Source organism: Euprymna scolopes, chromosome 29 (genome assembly GCF_053919585.1).
Source record: "Euprymna scolopes isolate OS-2025 chromosome 29, ASM5391958v1, whole genome shotgun sequence".
NCBI lineage: Eukaryota > Metazoa > Mollusca > Cephalopoda > Sepiida > Sepiolidae > Euprymna > Euprymna scolopes.
The window spans coordinates 79,759,275-79,784,845 of NC_136510.1; the positions used below are offsets into that span (position 1 = coordinate 79,759,275).

Consider the following 25,571-nt stretch of genomic DNA (forward strand, 5'->3'; position numbering starts at 1 on the left):
AACAAAAAAAAAAAAAATAAAAAAATAAAAAAAAAAAAAGATAAGATGAGACTAATAGTCCGAAATAAAATAAAATAAACATACAATGCTCATCTAAAAAATAAAAATTCCAATAAGGAATAATATATATATATTTTGTACATTCATCCTAGTTTATTTTTAATTGGTTTATATGTATGTTACGTTGGTACAGCGGTAATGTCACCAGCTTGGAGTGCTGCATTTTTGGTTTCGATTCTAGCTGATAGCATTTAAATACTTTTTTTTTTTTTTACTTTTGAAATTACGACTCTAATAATAATAATAATATATACAAAATCTGGACTTATTAAAATATTTAAGCATATTTTACGCTGGGGCAAAGTCCCTCCCCCCCCCCTCCACTAGTCTTCTATATATAAATAAATGCTAATGTCCATGTTCATGTTTGCTATAAAAAGAAAAATTAGAGGATTTACATAAAAACTAAAAGTGTATATATATATATATATATATATATATATATATGAGCAAACAGTTAATAAAACATGTTAAAAAACACTTTGAAAAAGAGTTAAAAACATATTTAATCTGAAAAGGAAACACTTGATAAGTGGATAGTCCTTAATCCACAGAGTTTCGAAGAAATACTTTCCTTCTCATCAAAGGGTAGAGATTAGCAAAGTGCGAGATCGGATTTTGTATACAAAAGTATTTGATGAAACAAGTAAGTCAAAGATGTCAGCCGTGAGGTGTTACTGCCTGTATGACATATTATCTCTGGTTCAGATCAATATGGTTATAGAATAACCAAATGAAACACAATCATCAAAAATGACGGAACACAACAATTAAGGGTTTATGTATATAAAATGCTTTTATTACATAACAGGGTTCAATCCCCAAAAAGCATAGTTTCCATTTTGGAGGTCTACCCTTTTCTGCAACATAGGGAAATCTGTAAGCTTCCTCGCTCATTTCCGAGCAGTTATCTCTCCATGAGTTAAATCTGAGCACACTGCAATTTCTATTTTTAACCACTGTGGTTTATATCATCGCACTGTTAACAAGACGGCTTTTTACATCTTGACAGGTGGCTAGCAAATGTTTGAATGAATTTCTTTGGTCATCTTCCATCCACATACATTGATTCCTGCCAAACTTGATTTCTCCTAATGTGTTCTATTTCCATTTGCTTCGCATTTTAGATGGTGGGTGGCATAAGTAGAGAAAGATATGCATATATGACGATGAGAATGGATGGGGTTACTTCTGTCTCGCATCCATTCATGTTCCAAGTATGGGCATTCAGAGTAGGGGGGCACTGTTTGATGAATATATATAAAAGGTGGGTGACTGTCTAGCCCTCCTGTATTAGAACCTTGCCATGAGCTCCCATTACAATGTGCTGTTATGAGCATAGTGAAAAAGGATGTAGTGCTTCCCATTAAATCTCGAGGAACATTTGGTCTTCCTGGTAGTAGATAAATAAAATAAATAAAAATATGAATAAATTCATAAATGCGTAAAAAAAATGTAGTTGAAACAATTTAAAAAAAAAACAAAAAAAAACTATGCAAATGAACTCCATTAACCAAATACAGATACCCATTCCCATATTGGCACAGCCTAAACTATATGATAGTATAAAAACCATATAGGAATCAACATAAGGTGTGAATTGTTACGGTTAATAGTCGGGGCGGGGTCAAATCATGCAACCAATAAAAGTTTATATAGCCACACTGATGAGGGTGAGTACTCTGGATAGAAAATAAGAAAAGGTTTCTAATATATGGGTTAAAAATGTTTATTTTCAAAGCCCTAGAAAGTGCCTGTGAACAAACAGACACACAGAAACTACAACTTTATATAAATATAGTTATATATGTATAATGCAATTTTTCTTTGTTGTAGGAATTGCTTGCTTATGCTTTTTGCAACATCTTCAGTTCCTTCTTCTCTGCTTTCTGTAGTGCAGTCTCTCTCTCCAGGAGTTTGGTTCAAGAAGATTCGGGTGGCAAAACTCAGGTTCGTATCAACTTCGTTCATCAACTTTACTCTCACAATTATGTTAATATACCTCTATTTTATACTCTTCAATGTAAGGTTGCAGTTGGTAATCATTTCTGAATTTCAGAGAAAACCATAAAATAATTGATTAGTTGTTTTATGGCCAAAGCAACATAACGATTTTTTTAATTGTAAATTAATATATTATTGGAAACTAGAAAGTAGACGTTGGATTCACTTTCAACAGCCACATAACTCTTATTTTCTTTATGTCCTTTAGTCTTCACATTCCATGAGTGATATTTTTGACAAAAGGGGAAGAATTGCTGTTATCTGGGTTGGAATCTACCCATATAACATTTATTATTGATTAGTTTTTGACCTTAAAGTGGCAATTTTTTTTTCTTTTGGTTCCTTAGATTAAGCAGCTTCATGCCTTGTCTGGTGTAATTTACATAAAAAAACAGTATTTTATTTTTTTTTACTTTCCATAAAAAAAATAAATGAATAAAAATAGAGGGAATAAAAATGTAAATGTTTGCCTTGGTCTAATGACGTGGGTGAGCTAATCTCAAATCCAATCAGTTCTATAGAATTACTTTCACTCTCTTTTAAGTACCCCATTACAAAATTAAAAAAAAAAGAATCTGAAACCAAATCAAGCCGGTCAAAAAATTTTTTTATACAAGTCAATGAAAAAGGCAGCTACAGAATTTCCATGGGGTCCTACTAGTTTTTTTTTTTTTTTTTTTTTTTTTCTTATTCTCATTTTTTCTTCTTTTTCTTTTTTTTTTCTTTTTCTTCTTCTACTTTCACTCATTTTTTAATTCTTAATATTCTTACTTGTGTTTTTTTTATTCATCTCACTTTTATTCTCATCACTAGCAGGGGAGTGTCCGACCTTCCCTGACGTAAAATATATTTTAATCCATGCAGATTTCTTATTTATTATTACATAGCCAATTCTCTATTGAATATATATATATATATATATATATATATATATATTCTTATAAATTTGTTCTTTTTTGTGTGTGTATTGATATTCATATTAAAAAAAAACTTTTCTATTCATTTAAAAAGAAAATACAACTTTGTTATATATGGGTCATATCTTGCTAATTTGCATATTTTTTTAAACATTCATTTTAATTAATTCCCTATTAGTTTTTCGGTTTTCTTGAGATGATCATCTTTAGTTAACTATTACGTGTAATTAGATTCATGCAGATATTCTACATGATTTATACTTGCATAATATTTGCATAAAAACATTATAGTAAACACAAACCTCTTTCACGTCTAAGTGAATGTCGACACGCTGAGTTCTAGACCTTCAGGTCAATTGTCGGAGTCTCATACGTCGAAAATCGACGGAGAGTCCATCATATATATAATATTTGTTTGTTTAAAAAATTTTGCCTACCAAACTCCTGTCAGTTTTTTGGTCTACAGACACGAAACTTAATACATAGGGTATTCAAACCCATGCAAAACTATATCTTTTTATTTTTTTAAGTTTTTTAGCCAGGCAAAATCGGTGCAAAAGTGTGAAAATTTAAAAAAATGAAATTCACCCAGTGAAGGTCGAATATGCATGCATAACGTAGTAGCTATTGGTTCATGTTTTAATTTTTAGCCTTGCAGCAAACATGTCTTCATACCTCAGGCATTAACGTCAAAGGAAAAAGTGAATCATAAGCTAAACGTTTTGTTTCAATTTTCGGTAGTCATTATTTTTTAACTTTGTAAATCATTACTATATACTGGATTCAATATAATGCATTAATCAAAATATCATATTTAAGCATATTTTACGACTGGGCAGTGCCGGGCAGCCTGCTAGTGTGTGTGTGTATATATATATATATATATATATATATATATATATATATATATATATATATATATTATTGATTTCAAAAGTTTAAAAGAAAAATGACTCGGGTGCCATCAGTTTAAATCCAAACCAAAACATTTCATGTTCTAGTTGCGTTTTCTCACTTAGCATTCCAGCCATGTTCACTACCACATGAGTTAACCTGATAAGAAAGTTGTAAAATTAAACCAATTTTAGCTGTTATTTCACGCATACACAATTTCGGCAAGTTGAAATAAACATTTTGCATTTCAACTTACCTACTTCTGTACACGTTATTCATCCATTCAAACAAAGATTTTACTCGTTATAAACCATCGTTGGTGTATGATTACTATTTCCTATTAATTTTAATGTTATGTGGCCAATAGTTTCAAAGTTTATTGATTAAATATTTTTACAGACACACACGTACTACTGTTTTATCTACATAGATTGTTATTTTTTTTTCTTTCAATCAACTTTCTTCATATTAGTAATAGTAGTAGTATAATTATTATTTCTTGTCACATTTGTTTCATATTTACCTCCCCCTAATCCTGTTGTTATTCCACACTTTTTAAGAACTAGGAATGCCACTCTCTTTCACATGTCAATCTTGTTATGCTTACCTTTGAAATAGTATTTTTGTCACTTAATTTGCAGATTTATTGGACACATCTTAATTTATATTTTACAAACTGCCATGGCATGGAAACGGCACTATGCGAGTTTAACTGGCTTCTTACAAAGGAGGAAGTTCCATGGGAGTATGAAATTTACAAGCAGTCCCCAGTCACATATATATCTCTGTCAGGGCAGATGATGATGTTAGGTTTTTGCAACCCTTGCAGGAGGTGTCAACGTCCTCCTACATGTAGTGCTTGGACTTTTCAAAATGGTCACCCGTCTGGTACTGACTAGGCTGAACATTGCTTAACTTCAGTTATCTAATGAGATTATGCCATTGCATGAATTTTTGTTTTATTTTATAAAGGCTGTGTAGCAGTATTCCATACAAATAATGTCTGTTAGGAATCCACCCAGTGATATGAGTCAGATATGTACTAAGATGGAGTACCGTTGCTATATCTAGGGAGGTACTGCTCAAAGCACCCTTTAGCTTTGACGGGATTCAAAATTTACTTTGCAGTCTAGAGAGAGGGGGGTATCTCATTTGTCTACATCCTATTTCTCACAGGTTAGGTCTATCATTATTTTTATAGAAGTGCTAAACTGGTCTTCAAAGCCTGGATCCTCCTTGTAAAACTTTTGCAAAAGAACTTGTTTTCTACCACAATATTGTAAATAACTTATCTTCCTCGTTACACCAACAAAAATTTTCATGAACATTTTCATATTTTCAAGAACTCCCAACTTGTGAGACCAGTTTTCACAGGATTGCTTCCCTGCGGGACTGCATCTTCAAATAAAATGCCAAATACTTGTCATAAACTGTGCTCAAGTCACCAAATTTTATTCATTCTGTCCCACCTCCCAACACTGATAATCATCCTGTTGAGAAAACACCTTACTGCCTAAATTCCATTGCATTAAAAGAATGTTATTTAATTGGAATTCATTGTTCAGGTGAGTATTATTTTATTAATTTTTATCTATTGCGGACTATTATCCTCATCTTTTTCTTAGTTGTTGCATGACGTTTCGGCCAACTATTCCTCTGGTCTTCGTCAGGTGGTTCCTATCCCGTCACGGTTACCACCTGACGAAGGCCAGAGGAATAGTTGGCCGAAACGTCATGCAACAACTAAGAAAAAGATGAGGATAATAGTCCGTAAGAAATAAAAATTAATAAAAAATTAATAAAAGAATGTTAATTGCATTTTCTATGAAGAAAAGTGGGCTAATGTTTAAAATAGTCCCAAAATTAACTCTTCACAAAGTTTTAAAAAATAAACAAAAATAAAATATAAAGCATCAAATTACCCTATTGTGCCCCGCCACTTAATTTTTATTAAATAATATTCCTTAAAAGTTCATGGTATTCATTTGGGTACATTAAGGCAATTGTATAAACTAGCAATTACCAACCTTTTAAAGTTTGTGAACCACTGAATGTATAATTTTATATTTGATGAACTATTGATATGAATTTAAAAAGCAAAAGGTAAATACATTTATAGTTTTCTAACAATGACCAGAAAATCTCTCTCTCTCTCTCTCTGATCTGGGAAAGGTGTTTCTTTGATTTGCTCCCTTCGTAAGCTGTCGCTTTTATAATTTCAAAATTATGATCAACAGGACGTCTATCCTGTAATTTCCAATTTTCATATTCATTTTTTTTCATTTCTTTAGGTGACAGGCATTGTGTCATGCATACTGATTCTTGTTGTGCTGCTTGTTGTCGGACCATTATTTGAAACCCTACCAAATGTAAGTTAACAGTTTTAAGCATATGTTTTTTGCTTTTTACAGAGAAAGAAAATGTTTCATAATTAATGTTATGTTCACTGTTTTGGCCCATGCACTCTCCTGTTTTCGTCTCGTTGTGTTCGGTAATCTTCTGATAATTTTTGACTAATCTCCTTTTATAATCAATTTGGGCATACTGCTCTCATTTATTCCTTGTTTCATGCGTTTACATATCTAATATAAATCAACGTATGACCAAGTGTATATAAGCATTGGTTAGATGATATTCTAGAGTTACTTCTAACTAGGGATTCAGAATTCAGTCTTGGGTGAGAGAACTTGAAAACAAAAATTAACTGATACAAGATCCGGATCAAATAGATTTGAGGCTCCCCAAAATGAATAACAATTAAAAGGACATATTTTGTTTTAATCCTGGTCTTTTTTTATTACTTTTGGTTAATTTATCAACAAAACAATATGATCTGTGTGTGTATATGTGTGTATGTATGTGTATATATATATATATATATATATATATATATATATATATATATATATATATTATAATTAAATTTACCAAATTGACCCAAGATGGTAAAACTAAAGTATATTATAAATATTAAAGAATTAATATTTATAAAGTAATCTCAACCAAATGTAGAAGCTTGCTAAAACCAAATAGGAGATAGAGCTTATAATAAGAGCAAATAGTTAATAAAACATGTTAAAAAACACTTTGAAAAATAGTTAAAAACATATATTTGAAAAGAAAACACTAAATAAGTGGATAGTCCACTTATTTAGTGTTTTCTTTTCAAATTAAATATGTTTAACTTTTTTCAAAGTGTTTTTTAACATGTTTTATTAACTATTTGCTTTTTTATATATAAATACACACGCACACAAATGTGTAACTTTGTCTTCATATATTTTTATAAAAAGAGAGGGGTTATTTACAAAAAAAATTTACAAATAGACTAAAAAATACATGGCTTTATTTACAAACATGTTTTATTATTTATACAGATATTTTTAATTAAAAAATATTTTATTTACAAAACATTTTGTTTTGTAAAGAGATTTAATACAAAAAAATTAAATATTTTTATTTTTTTAAGTAAAATGTATAAACAAATGAAACAAAGAAATATTTAAATAAGGTGTCGTACAGAAATGTTTTACAAAATATTTGGAAAACAGTCTGGATTAAAAAATGATCCAGTTTGAAATTTCAAGAGAGTTACAAATTACAACAGAATGACCCCCCCCCCCCCAAAAAAAAGGAGAATACAATGACCAAAATGTTTTGGACGTAGTTTTTTCTAATTGTTTATAATATTTTCACATCATGCAGAAATATTGCAAGTAACCAAAAGAAGGACTCCAATACAGAATAATAAATATTTAATTACAAGATGCAATTAAGGTATATGATATAATGCAATTTCATATTTGTACATACATTATCATGTACCATCCATTTTGTTTTTTTCTTTCTTTTGCATTGCATCATATATTGCTGTTATGTTGAACATGAAACTACAAATACATTTTCTTGACTTTCAGTCTAAGCTAAAAGTGTAATATGTGTTCTGCCCAAAGATGGTATATTAATAATATTGTGAGATTTGCAATTGTACTGGATGTCCATGTAATGAAATATATCACAAATTCTTACAAAAGTTCTGGAAACAGACCTCAATAAACAGGTATATACTGAAATTACATTAACCAGAGTGCTTGGATAATTCTGTTGAATTTATTTGACAAAAAATAAAACTAGTCGGCTTCGATTGCGATGTTGGGAAAGGATGGTAGAAATTTACAAACAGATGAGGATACAGTATTCCAGCATCTGTCCGAATTCATTTTGAATTGTTATGCTATTGGCACATTTACTACCTTTCTTGGAAGTTTATTCAAAGGTTCAGGGATCCTGATTGAGAAAGTGACCCTCCTCCGGTCAGCTTTCCTCAAGCAAATCCAATAAACCAGCACCATTCAAGTAACTAGTTTTTAAACTCTCTCCAGATCCTGGGTATGATATATAAAATATGAAGCAAAGGCCTGGACACCATACTCCATATAAGTATGTTTCAACTTGGACAAAGATGGTACAATAATATCATTGGGTCAGCATTTATGTCAGATGTCTATAGAATGGAAATATGTCATAAACTTTTAGAAGATAGACACCATAAGCATAGCAGCAATACAAGATAAAGGATACAACTGTGGAATTTCCACGGGTTTCACTAGTTATATGTTATACAAACAAAAAGAAAAAAGTCCAAGATAGAATTATTGATTAATTATTAGTTGAAACATGTTTTGCATAGAGTTACTAAGTATTAATTGTACTGAATCGTCCTGGAATGGGTCGCACTTAGTTTTAATATCCAGGTTAACACATGTATGTTGTTCATCATGCAAAGATGAAGAAGATGCTTTCTTATCTCTGGTGTGATGACATTGAAGAAGTCTAAAAATAAGGGAAATAATTTATAACTATTTGGTGCATTATATCTTCCATCAGGAACTTTAATGGAAAAGTAGATTTCAAAATTGGAATCTATTAGCCAACATGATTGCTTTGCTAATAGAAGAATTCAACAACATATAATATGAAATGTAAATGGTATAATGGTAAATAAAGGAAATTTGGGGAATTATTGGATAAAATGTTTAATAGAATTTTATCTGTATAAAAATATTGCATTAATGACATCTAAAGTTGTTATAGCATTGCACCGATCACGAGCAAGATGAAAGAACGGTGAATCACATGGTTTGGACTGGGGCCAAAAGTGACACAGTTGCAAAATTGCTTTTACATTAAAAGTCGTCGGGAAGTGATCAAGAGGAAAGCCGATGAGATGAGCAGATGCCCAGCACAATGATCTTTTTTTTTTTTTTTTAATATGGTGGTCACCATTTATCAAGGCCCGGAAGCCACTCGGGGATAAGGGTTATTGCGTGTATAGTAATCAATGGGATAGTATCGTAGTAATCGTTAGTATTGGAGATTTGATAAAGTGTCTTACTTAAGGTGATGGTTTATCAGGAATTTGTTTATGTTGAACTTGAAGACATCAAAGTTGTAATCAAGTGGGAAACAGGCAAACGGAAGAGAGTTCCACAGGCATGCACTTCTAAGAAAGATCTCTTTAAAACAAGCCTTCACTCAGACCAAGCCTGTGATTGTATTAAGTGAAGACAAAACTCCATCATTGCAGACCCTGACATAGCTCAGGATTAGCGCAAAAGAAAAAGATTAATATTGCATCAGTGACATGAGAACTTTTTCAGGGCAGGTGTTCAAATGAAAAAAAAAAACTGCAAAAATATAGTAGTCAGGTACAGGTCTATAATACGTTCCTCTGAACATGACACTTTTAAAACAGGAGTAAAAGTAGTAGGTGCTTGGACACCCCCTAGCACTCCCCCCCCCCGCACATCCCTGTATTGTGTATGATCTTTGCAATTTTTCTTTTTTAAAATACTAGAATTAATAGACCTGCTATCATAAACAAAGGATGTTAGCAACAACTATAAATGCAAATTGATTCACTTAATTCACTATTGTTATATGCACATAGAACCTATCTTTGCATTACATTATTCTTAATCCTAATTCCTTATCCCTTGGGTGGTATGCACATAAACATAACGTAAATTATAAATCTATAACATCATGCCAAATTTATAATTATTTTATTAAGGTAATATTTTAAGCTCTATAAGAAAGTCCAAATAGGTTAGTTGTTAGAAATTCAGACTGAAAACCTCAAGGTTTCAGTTTCGATTTTCGGTCATGGCATTCGCTTTATTTTATGAGAATCTATTATTTACTATTAATTCAATATTTTCTCTGGTCCTGTCAGATCAGGCTGTCTGAAGATACTGGCTTCCTGACCTAAAATGCATCAAACATTAATGTTTTTGTTTTTTTCTTGCAAAACTTGCCGTAAAACAACCAAAAAAATATTCTCCATTTTTAAAAGTGGTTAAGACCTGTGATATTTCAAAATGAGAAAAATTTTACAAACATTTAAGAAAATTGTGACTGATCGCCAGGTAGACAAATATTCTATTTGTATAAGTATCGAAAAGAAAAATATTTCTGGATTTTGTGAAGAAAATGATTGAAAGAATAGATGTCCAAAGAGACTGAACGAAGGAATAATAATTGTTAAGTGTTGAGACATTATGTTGAACAAAGATGGCGGCAAAGATTCAGTGCAGTTTCAATCTTGAGTGTTAAGTAATTCCTAGTAACAAAGATGGTGGCGAAGATTCAGTGCAGTTCCAATATTGAGTGTTAAGTAATTCCCAGTAACAAAGATGGGGGCAAAGAATCAAATGTAGGTTCGTGACGGACATGACAACGAACTGATTGAATCCAAACTTCAACAATTTTTATAGTAACTTTGGAAGCTTTTCATTGGTTGGTTATTATAACTTGTGGTTATAAAAATGATCGTCGAAATCATTGGTGTTATACCTCCCCCCCATTAGGAGTCAAAAACATTTAACAATAATAACAATAATAATATTGATTATATTTTGTTTTTATTTTCTTTTAGTGTGTTTTGGCAGCTATAATTTTTGTAGCTTTGAAAGGAATGTTCAAGCAGTTCACTGAACTACGAAGGCTGTGGGGGATTTCTAAAATCGACTTTGTAAGTATCTGCTATAAAATTGATCTTGTATCTTAAAATGATCTTTATCATCTAAAACAGTTACTATGTGGCCTTGCAAAGTTCATAACTTGAAATACTTGAAACCGAAATTTTGAATAATAAACAGTTTATTCATAAGTTTCTTATTTCTTGGTAATGTTGATACAAATTTATTTACATTTGAAATAAAATTGCAATGAAATCAAAATTAAGAAATTAATTTGCCTAAACAATAGTGTGTAGGGAGGGGGGGTAAATTTTTTATCTTTCATTTTAGAAACAGATGCAAGTTGTTGAAAATCAGATAAGACCCTCAAAGTGCTGGAAAAGAACATTTGAACACAAATGCAAAACATTTTGTCTACAGAATCATAAAAAAAAAATATGGTGTCACTAACAGTGAGAGTAAGTGAGCTAACAGCCAGTCATCCTCTCCCACCCTTTTCTTTTCTCATTAGTGAGCAATGTTAGTTCAATAAATTACTAATATATATATATATATATATATATATATATATATATATATATATATAAGTAAAAAAAAAAAAAAAAAAAAAAAAAAAAAAAAAAGCGGGCTCCTTCAGTCTTGGACAGACTATGGATACCCACGAAGGATTGCTTGCGCGTGAAATTTTGTGTCAGGAGGTGCTCAATCTCCAACCACACCTCTCCTAAGACGACATTGTTATATACCAGTGGCAAGTGAAGTACAGGACGACTGGAAACAAATGCCAAGGTAAGCAGAGAGCACATACACTGCCTAGAATTCCAAAATGGTCACCCATCTGGTACTAACCAGGCTCAACATTGCTTAACTTCGGTGATCTGACGAGAACAGGTGTGTCAACGCGATTATGCCATACATATATATATATATATATATATATATATATGAGAGACAATAGGACAATAAATTTATTAATAAATAACACCAGATATTAATTTATTATGAATTGTTTAAAAGTAGTTATGCAACTGAGATATTCAAAGAACTGCTTCTGGATCATTCGTCTGTACTATATAGAGAGCATTTCAAAATATTATTCTATATTATTGATTTAAAGTAACTCTGTACATTTATTAATTTAGATAATAAAGTTTGTTTCCAAAGACTATGGGCATAGAAAGCTGAAATTTCATACAAAACGTCTCAAGAGAGAGGGGGAGAAGCTAAATTGCATTATCACTTACAGTAATAGTTGATTTTATTCATACTGAACTATTCCAATCTTCTTTTATAGTTGATTTTATTACTTTCAATAGTTAACAAATAACAAGGGTGATGGAAGCAAAAGTGATACATTATATAAAATAAGAAGGGGGAGGGGGGTCAAACCACATATAGTGAGAGGGTGAAAGTAATATACAAATACTTAGTAAAAGATTGCTAAGTGGGTTAATTGCAAATTACAGCTAATTAGAACAATTATAATTGTTCAAGCATAACTCATTTCCAGCACTAAAGAATATTTTATAAACTATTTTGTGATCAACTTATATAGGGAAAAAATCATTAACTCAGGTTTAGTATAATAGTAAATATATAATAATAAATTTGAGTTATCTGAACACTTTACTACTGTTTCATGGTTTATCCATTCATCAGAAATGTATAAGTATATTACTGTGTATTAAGATATATGATTTTTAAACATTTACATACCAGATCGCTCATGACCCATTGGGTCAAAATTTGCTATATGTATTGTTTAATATATCATTTCTTAATTTTTACATTGGTTGATAATGTGTGTCAAGTATAAGCTAAAGATCTTCTGGCCAAGATCACAGTGTAGTATCTGTTCTGATGCTACACTTCACTTTTTCTGTCCTCGGACAGTGGAGGAGAGATCCTTCATGACTGAGATAATTTTTATTTTTGTTCCTATCCAGAGTGCCCCTTTTGGTGAGCTGCATTTTCCCCACATTAAAAACCCACCTTGTGCCCAACTCTGCCCTTATGGGGAGGCAAGTAAATAGGGATAATGTGTGCCAAGAATGCATTTACTTAAAGACAGATGGCATCATAAAAAATGAATGCTAACTTAAAAAGAAGTTTTTCTCATGTCTGATTCATTTTCAAGTATTGATAATAAGCATTTATTGTTTTTTATTAGAGACTCTCTTCCCTCTCCCACCTATCTTCCTCATCTCTCTATCTATCCTCCATCCTCTCTATCTCCCTATCCTCCCATCCTCTCTTTATCTATCTCTCCGACACGCTCTATCTGAATCAAATGCTATGATTGAAAACTGTTCATTTACTATGATGGGGACAGGATCTTTTTAGTCCAAATAATATTTGGCTATATTAAATTTTCACAGTAGTGATTTAATGTATATAAGTTTTAAGTATGTATTGGATGAGGAAAGTGAAAAATGGATAGACAATTTTTTATTTTATTTATTTATTTTTATTTATTTATTTTTTTTTTTTTTTTGGTCTGTTCTTAAATTCTTGAAAAAGTTCAAGCACAGAACCAGGAAAATAAATATTTTTGTCAATGAAGTTTTTACAATTCTAATTGATTTCATGTTTTCTGAAAATAAACATTTGAAAATTCTTATAAAATGTCCTATCTTTCTTTAGGCTGTATGGTTGGTTGCCTTCCTTGGTACCGCACTATTAGATGTGGACTATGGACTTGGAGTTGGTGTAGGCTTTTCTCTTCTGACTGTCCTTGCCCGTTCTTCTAGGTGAGTCATAGTTGTTAGTTATTATCATCTCAAGCTGTTTACTCGACAGACATGTGCCCTCTGACCTTTAGCACATCTGCACATGGTGCAAAATAACTTTTTATTTAAATCTATTTTTCAATAACTTTAAAACATTGGGGGGGGGGGGCTTAATCTCTAGAGCAATAGCTCTTGACATGTCAAAGGCTTTTGATAGTGTGGCATAAAGGTCTACTTCTGAAGATCGTCAGCTATGGAATGGCTGGGAATGTCCTCTCAGTTATTAACTCCTTTCTCTCTGACACGCTTATAAGAGCAGTCGTTGATAGGCAGAAATCAGAAACTCATTGTATTAACGCTCGCGTCTCTCAGGGTTCCACCTTGGGCTCAACTCTCTTTCTGATCTTCAACAATGATCTCCCAAATCACATTCTTGAATCATTCGTAGACATTTATGCAGACGACACAAAAATCGATGGTGACACTTCAAAGGCCAACAATGACCAAGGTCTTTCTGATTTCCTCTCTTAGCTTGAGAACGTGGTGCAATAGGGAAAAAAGTGGTTGGTTAATTTTAATGCATCGAAAACTAAGCTTCTCTCCTTTCATCATAATAGCTCTGATCCCCACCATGTCGCTAATTGAAATAAATAGCTCTCGTCTTGGAAGTTCCATGTCTTGACAAGCTTTTGGGACTGACATTCACTCCTGATCTGAGATGAAACATGTACATCAAATCTGTTGCCAAGATTACTGGAAAAATGATTAGATTACTCTACCTCTCCAGTAAGTATCTCACTGCCGATGCAATTCTCCATCTGTATACGAACCAGGTACACCCTAAAATAGAGTACTGTTGCCACAACTGGGCAGGAGCTTCTCAGCGTGCCTTATCCTACCTTGATAGAGTTCAAAACCAGCTTTGAAACCTAATAGGTGATGCCCTTTTTTCTTCCCTGCAACGTCTTTCCCGCAGAAGAGATGTCGCGAGCCTGGCTCTGCTCTATCGCTATTTTCATGGCAAGTGCTCGACTGAACTCCAATCTATGGTCCCCCCCTTTGTAAACTTTCACAAAAAAAAAAAAAAACACTTGACTAGCTACAACCACTATATATGATTTTCCCTACTCTCTATTTGTGCCTAAATCTAAATACAGATTTTATGAACAAAGCTTCCTTCTCAGAACTCCCTGCCTTTGGAACACTGTTCTGCTGGCATGCTTCCTGGTTGAATACAACATGGTAGCTTTTAAATCCAATGTAAACAAGTTCCTGTTAAGCCGTCCCCATAAATCAAATTCTACCCATTACTACCACCTTACATTCATTAACCCTTATCCTCGAGCCGTCTTCAGGCCTTGATAAGTGGTGACTCCCAATCCCAAGTAAAAAAAAATAAATTAAATGAAAATAACTCTTATCAGTCCTTCTGACATTTACATCCAAGTCATTATAATTATATCAGTAGCTGTTTATATGACCATATTTGTAACGAAGTGTATCAGTTATCATCGAAGAATGATTACAATTGCTATGAAGAAAGAGGAAGAAAAGGACAGACAACCTCTACACACAGTTGCTGCTGCTATGAGAAATGGTATATAACTCTATAATTACTACGACTGCAATACCCAGACATCACGTCATGAGATGCATATTGCTACATGACATTTGTTACAGGGTGAAGATTTATCCATTATATTATACATTACATGTAGTTGAACATTTTTTTTATTTTTAAGAAGCAGTCTGACTTATGAAAAAAGAATTTCAACAACTACCTGGCAAATATACCCAGTGAAACAAGTGCAAGAAGGATACAAACAGTTGCACTTAAAGGGACAGTTAGGATCTTAAAAAGATTTTTCAGTTGAGATGTATGTGATTGCAGGTTAATGTCTGGTATCCAGTAGAATGCCCCATTCCCAGCTAAAAAAAAAAAAAAAAGTAAAGTTAGTTAGTGACCTAATGTATAAAATGAGTAAACCTGTTTCAAATCCAGTTGGATCTTTTACATTCACTCGTGTAATAATACGGTTTGGAAAAACTGACCCTGCCTCTCCCTATCATTTTGGTTATGGGTAAAAATAGATTAACATCTTATGTTCCATGAATTGTGCAAAATATGTTGTATTTTTATATTCAATAATACAAAGGATTGATATGCCTTAAAACTGAATCAAACCTCTTTATGATCTAAATAATTTATCATAATAACATTGTTCCTATGTTTGCATGATCTTTATCATCTGTTACTTTCTATTTGAAATAATGGACTCCTCTAGGTACCTGGTTGTCTGAAGCAGCATTCACCCTGTGTGGGTTGAGCTGGCTTTCTCCAAATGAAGAAGTTTCTAGGGAATATTAAATTCACAAACAATCCAAAGTTGCATTTATAGCTTGATTAATGGAGATGTTTCTTTTGGGGAAATCACTCCAGACAAGGCATGAAACCACTTAATGCAAATAAGAAGCTAAAATAAAGTACTATTACATTGTCAGAAACTAAGCTAATGATGCTAATGGTAGATTCTGACCCAGAAAACAGCAATTCTTCTCCCGTTGACAGAAACATCACTCATGGAATGTGAGAACTAAAGAACAAAATAAGGGAAGCAAAAGTTACGAGGCTGACAAACATTTATTTTATTTATTTTTTTTTGAGGAAGTGCCTGTTGTTCTCTCACATACAACGCCAGGTAACTGTGTAACATAGCCCGGACGGCTATATACAAATACCAAGCCGTGAGTGAAATGACACTATGGTAAGGAAAAAGAAGGCTATGAAAAGGAGAGAGCATGTTCGAGAAGATGATCACATTAGAGATGTGGATGACATTCGAGATCACGTGAGGGACATCACAACAGTAACGCGAAAATAAATGTCGTTGTACAACAACAAAAAAAAAAGCGAGTTGAAGTTCTTTTCTATTCTTTGTTTGCTTCGTGATTGAGGCTTCAATGTGTTGGTTCCCAGACAACATTACATGATCTTGTGCCTAACTTTGACTTTGTGAGGAGGTAAGTAAAGACAAATATATTAAGTTGACAATAAACAAATTAAGACTACTTGGATATAGATAAACAGGAAATAATTAACAAATTAAGACCATTTAGATATAGATAAACAGGAAATAATAATTTATCTGAATAAATAATTGATGTTTTTTATACTTATTTTTATTTTATTTATTTATTTATTTTTTTATTTTATTTTATTTTTTTCAGGCCCTATTCCTGTTTGCTTGGACAAATGCCGAATACAGACATTTACAGAGATATTTCTGTCTATAAATCGGTTTGTATACTTATATGCTTTTAATATTGGAAATTTATTTTCGAGCCATCCCAATTATTACCAGGGATTATGCAACGTAAAGCCAGACCAGATCCAGAATATTAGGTCAGACATTCTACTCGAGAAATTGGCCATATCAAAACTTTGTCTTCATAATGGTAAACTGTCTTCAATAGTTCAGGCATGTTGAAAGAAGCAAGGAGTATATCAGTACTCATAAAAAAATATGGAAAAAGACTGTAAACAATGTCAAATGGACACAGTCAATCGTCACAATCGTGATCACTGAAGATTTAGCATTAGGACAGCCAGAGAGCGTCAAATCTTTATCGAAGAAACAGAAATGATAAACCTGGATAGTGTTAAGTACAACCTAAAAATAATACTGCATATTTTGGTCTATAAGGCAACCGTCAGATAAGACGGGGTACGAAATTGGAGCAAATTTTAATAAATTTATCATATGTCTTGTATAGACGACTGCTAAATCACGAAACCATGTTTGTTTAGCCTAGGCTAGAGATTGCAACACTCGGTATCTTATTTAATATTAGTTTTTAAAGATGATTTTTTTAACTTTAAGGGTCGTCTTATACGCCGAAATATACGGTAGTTATTTCCTTTGGACTAAAGGAGGAGTTATCACCCTTGAGAAATAGATCAGCCATGACATTTTGAGAGGCAAACAAAATGCATCTCACATCAGACTTTAATCATCACATGTCTAGCAGCTTCTACCTTATGTTTTTGCTGTTGCATACATGTGTTACAAATTATTCTTGATTGATTCTCTGCCCATTTTTTTTATTAATTAATATAACACACATCTGATGTAACAACTGGCAACGAGGATTTCTGAACCACGTGGAGGACACTTGCCCATTTCAAAAATAGATTGCACCTTATAGCAATTAATGTAGCAATTAAGGTTCATGGAATTATTTTCAGAGAGATTTAGGCATACCATTCATTTTTTAAGTTGGTATTAAACCAATAATGTGTATCCTCAGATATAACAGATAGTATGTATATGATGTATTAACCTACTTCTTTTTTGATACTATTGTTTGCTCAGATAATATTAGCGATTATTTAGCCTTACCTCTTTGAATAACCAATAAAAACCTGTGTGTTATACATTTGTTATTAATGTTGAAATATACTTGACAAAAATGGAGTGAGCTGTTTTGGATTTTAATACTGGGTCTGCCATTAGTAACTCTTGTATCATTTTATTTCAACATAATAAATAAAAATATGCAACTGACAAAAGGTACACATAAGTTTTTTTGCAACATAAAACATAGGTGTGCATTATTGGCTTGATAGATATTGTTAACTATGCCAATTACAAATTGCATCTATTGTTTGTCACTGATACTATTGGAAAAAAAATATTAACTCTCACCTCACACCCGTTATATGTAAAATAACAAACAGATCGTTTTCAAAATTTGTTGTGCTGGAACATTAAATAACTTAAATATCAATAGATACAGATATCAATACATAGATAATTCTTCTGTGTTTAATGTTTGAAACGTTGCTTGCCTCCTCCTTTTTTTTTTTTCTGAGTTTATCCTACAAAGTAGAGTCCACGCAATATTAAAGGTTTGTAACATTGATATTTTATACTAATTAACAATTTTTTTTTCTGAAATCAATACATCTATCATGTATCCTCATTTAATTATAACACGGGTTAAAGAAGCACTAGAGTATCAGACAAGTTATATGATTAGTTTTAGACTAGTTATATGATATATAAAGGTGAGCTTGATTAGTGTTAAATCATGACTATCTGCTCTTATATGAGTCATTATTTATCAGAGAGGGAAAATAATTGATATCATCTTGCCTAGGTTGATCACCATCCTCTGGCAGCATCATTTGTTACTAATGATAATACAGTTGTCTATTTCCATCATATTTGTATATGTAGATGGTTCAAGGTAGCTATTATCATGAAAGACTAAAATATTTTTTTGTTTGTTTTAATTATTCTTTCTTTTTCTTTTTATGTCCGCCCTCGTTTTAGGCTTTAGAAATTCCTGGAATTAAAATCTTTCGCTTTGAATCTTCACTTTACTTTGCAAATTCTGAGAATTTCCGCAGCCGGTTGTACGAACTAACCGGTGTTAATCCACGAGAATTGAAAAAAAAACAGCAAAAGGCAGAAAAAAGAAAAGCTAAAATGGTAAGTTTTGATTTTTTTTTTTTTTTTTTTTTCTTTGTCTTCATGAAACAAAATTGGTTCTTGTTTAGAATTTACCCCAGATTATATACTATGTGTTCCAGTGTTGCCCTGTCGTTTAAAAAAAAAAAAAAAAAAAAACGGGACTTGGGTGTCATCAGCCAAAAGTGAAACCGAAAGCAAAGTTTTGTAAGCAAAAAAAAAAAAAAAAATGCTGCATGTTGGGCGCAAACGTACCGTCATCAACGATATGCATGATAAAAGATTTTAGCAGACATACAAACACATGCACACAGTCTTTGAGATTTATTAATAGATTAGTGGGGAGCGCACCTGGCGTTCCCAGTCATTAAAAAAAAAAAGAGTGGGTAGGGGTGGGGTATTGCCTGGTTGTAAAAAAAAAAAATGGGTTTCCCGAGTCCGACATATGGGTTCACAGAGTTCAAGATATGGGCTCTTGGGTCTAGTATATAATCTCTTAGGTTGGGCATGTAGATTCTCGAGTCCCACATGGAGGTTTCCGGATCTAGCATGTAGCTTTTGGATTCAACGATGCACTTGAAGAGGCTTAGTGGTTACATTCATTGAAATGTTAGTCATATAATAACTAAGATGTGGATAGTAGTTTGAAGAATCCAAATTCTCTGCTTTTGTTTAATTTATGATGAAAAAAATAAGGTTAATTTTGTTAGAAAACAATGTTTAATGTTTTTTGTTTCTTTTATAGATAGAATCTGGCAGTTCGAATGGATTGCATGATATTCCTAGCACTTCAGTGAAAGCTATCGTTATAGATTGCTCTTGCTGGACTTATTTGGATTCTGTTGGTGTGAAGGTTTTGTCTCAGGTAAAAACATTCTTTTTTCATTTCATTATTATAGTCATGTAATAACATACCTGGATGCCATTCTTTTCTGTAGAATGATTTCTATAAATATAAAAAAAAAATTTTTTTTTTTATATTTATTTTTTGTGTGTGTTTTGCTTTCTGAAATTACATTTCTTGAACCAAAGTTAACTACCTTGGGTGACTAATACAGCATAATCATGTTGACACCCGAGTTCTAGTCAGATCACCAAAGTTAAGCAACATTAAACCTGCTTAGTACCAGATTGGTGATCATTTGAGAATACCAGGTGCTGTATGTAAGAGGACATCAATGTCTCCTTGCAAGAACTGCAAAAACCTATTGCTATCATCTCTCTTGATGGGGATATGCAGGCAACCACTTGTGAATTTTATATTCCCATGAAACTTTTTTTTTTTTTTTTTTTTTTTTTTTTTTTTTTTTTGAGGAAGCCAAGCTAGAGTGAGTGCCATTTGGGTTTGGTACTTTGAGCGAATCTCTTTTTCAGTGGTCTAATTTTGATTTTGGTAGATAAGTGTATCGAGTACTTTATATCTTAGATTAGATATTATAAGAATAAACACAATTACGCAAATCATTCTTTCTTGAATATAGAATTTGATAGATACCAAATGTTAGTCCTTAATTTTGTCATAATTTCTAAAATAGCTGTTGTATATATTTGTGTAGCATGCATTTTTTTGTCTTTTTAGTCTTAAATTTAAAAAGATTTTCGGGGAAAATACTAACAGAAACCCACCCAATAAATGTATATGTGACATTTATTCGGAAGGTTTCTGTTAGTATTTTATTTAATTTTCAATTTTTGAGTGATTATAGACACTCTAAAATAACCATCTCATGTTCAACACTTATTCTAATGTAACAGTCGGCACTACTGGTGTTTCAAAGTAAATAAATGCTTTAAAATAAATGAAAACACAAGCTAGGTAGAAAAGTAACTTATCTTGTTTTTGATACTATTTATTTGTTATATATTCTGTTTTTTGATTACCTTTTCATTTTGTTGGCTATTCTGCAAAATGCCCAAATTTTCAAATATATTTCCACACGTATACATAAAAGCCTTAGCTTGTCCTAACGAAAATGGAACTTGCATAATATATGAGGGGATATAATGAAATTGTCTATTTAAGGGATACATGATACAGTAGATTGGATGATATGATATGCAAATTTATACAGTAAATTATTTTTTTAAATTATCTATATTTGTTTAACAGTTAAAAAGACCAGATGAGTGTGAAATCGTTTTTAATAAATATTGCTTATTATATTATTAAAAATAAAATTGAAATTTTTTTTTTTTTTTTTTTTTTTTTTTTTTTTCAAATTTTCAAATAATAAAATATTCATCTTTAAGAAATTGGACAGTTTGTTCTTTTGTTTGTTTTCTTTTCTCGTTTTTTTTTTTCTTCTTCCTCTTATATGCCATCATGGTGGTGGTGATAAGTCCTGGTATGATTTGAGATATTTGGAGTTAAGACAAAATGATGCTTACATGTCCGATTAGTTTTTGGCGTCTGTCGAACGCATGTGTAATAAAAAAGAATTCACTGTTTGAAATACTCAATAATAAATTAAGATTTAACAGTTAAACGTTTTTTAAGTATATTTGTGTTATAGAACTTTTTAAAAATCTTTTCTATTTTTTTTTTAATTGTTTTTAATAAAAATGCAGGCTATTTCTGAATACGGTGCAGTTGATGTACGATTACTGTTGACACACTGTAAGGCAGGCGTTCGTGAAATGTTGGTGAAAGCAGATTTCTATAGCAGTGCTGACCGTCATTCTTTGTTTGTTACCATTCATGATGCCGTCCTCTCTATTGTTCATCCAACCATTCAGGTAAATTTCTTCAGTAGGATACACTGCAAACAAAAAAAGCTTTCAATCCAAACATTAGTCTCAGACTTTATAAACAATCAATTAACAGAGATAATTCTTTCTTTTAAGCTACAAGGTGCTCCACAACCAAAAAGGGGGGGGGGGTACATCGAGGTAACATGATATATTTGATATATGTACAAACACATTTTACTTACTTAGATTTAGGAACTTATGAACAGTCAAAATATGCCATCATTTCTGAGCTGAAGCCAAATCTACAGCATCCTATTAACTTCTTGTTGCAATCAAATCTCTTGATTGCCTGCTTCCAGTTCATTTTTGGTTTTTCTCTTTTTCCATCAGAGGTTGATTGGAGCACTTGGTTGACAATTCTGTGCGGCCAATCTTAGGGTATATTTAAGCTGATTATGGATGATACTATCTGTTGCTAATGCAGCCTTTGACTTGATTGGTAGTTTGATCGTTCCATTTGATCCCTAGAATTTTTCTAAAGCACTTGGAATCAAACACATCTGATTTCTTCTCTTGGTTGATTTTCAAATGTCAATTTTCACTGACATATAACAGAATGAACAAGACATTGCTGTTATGAAATCTTAACATGTTATGAAATCTTAATTTAGATCTGAGCGCAAATTTTTTGTTTTTCATTTTACTATGTAAAACACTTAATAAGAAGAAATGAATGCACATCGGAACAAGATGGTGAGAAGCCCATGAATCCAGACACTGTCGCCTGGCTCACAGCCAATATTTCTAGCTTCACTTAGCCAAACAAATGGCTCTCAAAAAGTCTACATCACTGGTTCTCAACTTTTTGTAACCCATGAACCCTTTCATCTTGTGTCAGAATGGTATTTACCCACTTTCAAAAAATGTCTGACTGAAAATGTGTATTCATACTAACAATAATAATGAATATAACAGCATTTAATGCGAAAGCTAACGGAGAGAAAATCCAACATGACCTTTTAGTAGTGATTGGTGATACACTTTTGACTTATTTTGTTCTACCTGACGACAAGGCATTCTAGCAGATGCCAAACCTTCACTTGCTATCTCAAAAATTCAAACTGAGAGATCTTTTTAAGATTCTAACCATCCCTTTAAGTGCAATTGTTTGTGTTTCTCTGTTTGACTCACCGGGTATACTTGCCAGTGTTTGCTAAGCTGTGTTTACAATGCTCCTCCCCCTGAAACCTTGAAATTCCCCCTTGATTGAGAACCTGTGGTCTACATCTTCATGCAGTAAATTTTACTGTTTTATCAACAATTTTGAAAGTTATCAAATTTAGCTTTTTTTTTTTTTTTTTTTTTTTTTTTAAATATTCATAGCTGTGTATTTATTTACTTTAATGTTTCAAATCTTAAAATATTTTCATACACACTCGCACTTCTTTTATGAAGGTGATAGTGATCAGGTTAGAAAGAGATATGAGAGCCTAATGATGGAGTTCATATTTAGATGTGGTCATGGTGGGGTTCATATTTCTGAATGATGCTAGAAGAATTAAGTTATTTTCCAATGGATGATTGCACGTTTATCACATATAAATCTTGTTGCTTCCAATTTTTACAATGCTAAATACATATATTATTAATTAATATCTAATTCTCTATCAAAATTGCTAGCATTATGAATATATATAATTGACTATTTTATATTTTACGCATTATTATCATAGCAGTCGTAGGCCATGTAGAAATTTTAGGACTATATGAATTTCAAGCACCCCAAAATAATCAACATGCAAAAAAGGACACTAGTTTTTAGAACAACACCGGATTTTTAAATAGCAAAATATTTTTATTAAAGATAAAAGTTATAAATGGTATTTTTAAAATGTTTTTTTTTTCGTTTGTTTATATATTTTACTTACAGAAAAAAAATTGTAAACGTTTTTATTCTGTAAAGTTTACAAAATTTAAAAGAATATTGATTTTTTTTAAAAGAAACTTTTTGTAAATAAAACTGTTTTTTTTGTAAATAAAACTCCTTTAACAGTAAAACTTTTTTCATTAATGAAAAACTGTGATTGAAAAGTTATAAAAGTGCATATTGTTCTGTTTGATTCAATTTAACCAGTAGTTAAAGTTTTTAAAAAATCTAGTGTTACTGAAAAAGTGTTTTTTCCATTATTGATTATTTTTAGGTGTTTGAAATCAATATGGTCCAAATTTTATGATTAATTACAGAAAATAGATTTTAATTTTATTGATTTATATAAATCTAAATTTTATTTGTACACACCTTCATGTGAATTTTTTATGTTTTTTTTATTTGCTTAAAAATCTATGTATACTTATTTAAAATTTTTGCATTAATTTTTTGTTTTCTTTTTTTCTTTTTAGCCTCTTGGTTTGGTAAGAAATGACATCACCAATAAATCTGAAGCATCTACATCACAATTTGAAGACAATCAAATAAATAAAGTTAGTTTCAATCTTTTTAGTTCTGCAGACTTAAATATTAAGAATGTCTGACAGTTTCTATATTTCTCTTAGTCTGTTTGTTTGTCTGTCCCACTTTTTATCAGAAACTACTGAGCCGATCTAGCTGAAATTTTGAATGGACTGTTATTATAAGGTGCAGCGAATTAAGTATTATGTATTCAATGTACAGTTAGAGATTAACAGGAATGAGTATTTAATGCAAAAAAATGTACAAATTTAACCATATTCAATCATTAATTTCACATAATGAGCACTAATTCTAAATCAACAGGCTAATATTTTTTTTATTTTAAGTGTTGAAAAATTTTGCAGTGTTTTATTTGGATTCTTGTTCTAATCTTGGATATTATTCTCACAGTGTTTCTGTTGATGTAACCTCCAATATTTTTCAAGTGCATCATGTTTAACTGTGGAATCTATACAGAATTTCACACTGAACTCTTTATTTAATTGATGGGGGTAGATTGTTCTTTTTCAAACAAATACAAAAATCAATATTTATATATTTCACCAAATGTGTTATATGTAAAATATTAAAAATAATTAAACTGCATTTCTTGGAAAGAAAAACAGATTTGAATTAAATTAGGGATTTTTTTTTTTTTTTTTCCAGCGGTAAAACATTGTGTAAATTTGAAATATAATTTGTAAGTTTAAGAATCCAATACAATTATTTTTATTTTTGAATAATTATTTATTTAAACTAAGTTTTGGTGATATAATATCATCTTCAGGTAAAGAAATATTTTTTATTTTTTTATTTTTCTTTATCATGGCATGGTGTCACTGGAAAGGTAAAATTCGTATGATGTTCAAGAGTAATTTTTTTTTTTTTTTAAATGTTTTAATTTGGGGGAAAAACTAACACTTTACCTTTCTAATGACACTATACAATGAGGAAGAAAAAGGGAAAAGGAAAAAACACAACCTGTTTCTATATCTGAAGATGACATATTATCAAAATTTATTTGATTTTAAATAAATAAATATTTATTTTAAAAAAAAGTAACTCTGCATTGTATTGGCTTCTAAAGTTACAAATTCCAATTCAGATTTGAGTTAATGATCAAGACCCAAAGGCCACTCGATGGTTAATGAGTTTGTCAGATGGCTTGTGAGACAGCAACTTAAAGATTGGCAATAATGATTGAAACTAGGCACAATTTTATCATTTAGGAAGATAGTTCAATTCAATTCTACTAGAATTTGTTAACATTGAACTTGAAAATGACTGTAGCCAGTTGGAAAGCAATCTTATGGTATTCATAGACAGATAATTCTGAAATAAACTTTGTTCATGGTAGGCACATACAGGAAGAA

The 25,571-nt window shown here is 31.4% G+C and overlaps 1 protein-coding gene across 5 annotated transcripts in view; it reads left to right on the forward strand.

Moving 5' to 3' along the window:
- The window catches only part of LOC145252742 (prestin-like), a 402,460-nt gene that overhangs the window by 370,676 nt on the left and 6,213 nt on the right, over nucleotides 1–25,571 (forward strand). For all 5 annotated transcript variants that reach the window (XM_080112612.1, XM_080112611.1, XM_080112613.1 and 2 more), the window contains 9 exons: nucleotides 1,897–2,010; nucleotides 6,167–6,244; nucleotides 10,813–10,908; nucleotides 13,499–13,605; nucleotides 16,813–16,882; nucleotides 18,921–19,079; nucleotides 19,804–19,923; nucleotides 21,627–21,794; nucleotides 24,150–24,230. In XM_080112612.1, the coding sequence (XP_079968738.1) occupies nucleotides 1,897–2,010; nucleotides 6,167–6,244; nucleotides 10,813–10,908; nucleotides 13,499–13,605; nucleotides 16,813–16,882; nucleotides 18,921–19,079; nucleotides 19,804–19,923; nucleotides 21,627–21,794; nucleotides 24,150–24,230 (993 nt within the window). The remainder of the gene's footprint in view (nucleotides 1–1,896; nucleotides 2,011–6,166; nucleotides 6,245–10,812; nucleotides 10,909–13,498; nucleotides 13,606–16,812; nucleotides 16,883–18,920; nucleotides 19,080–19,803; nucleotides 19,924–21,626; nucleotides 21,795–24,149; nucleotides 24,231–25,571) is intronic.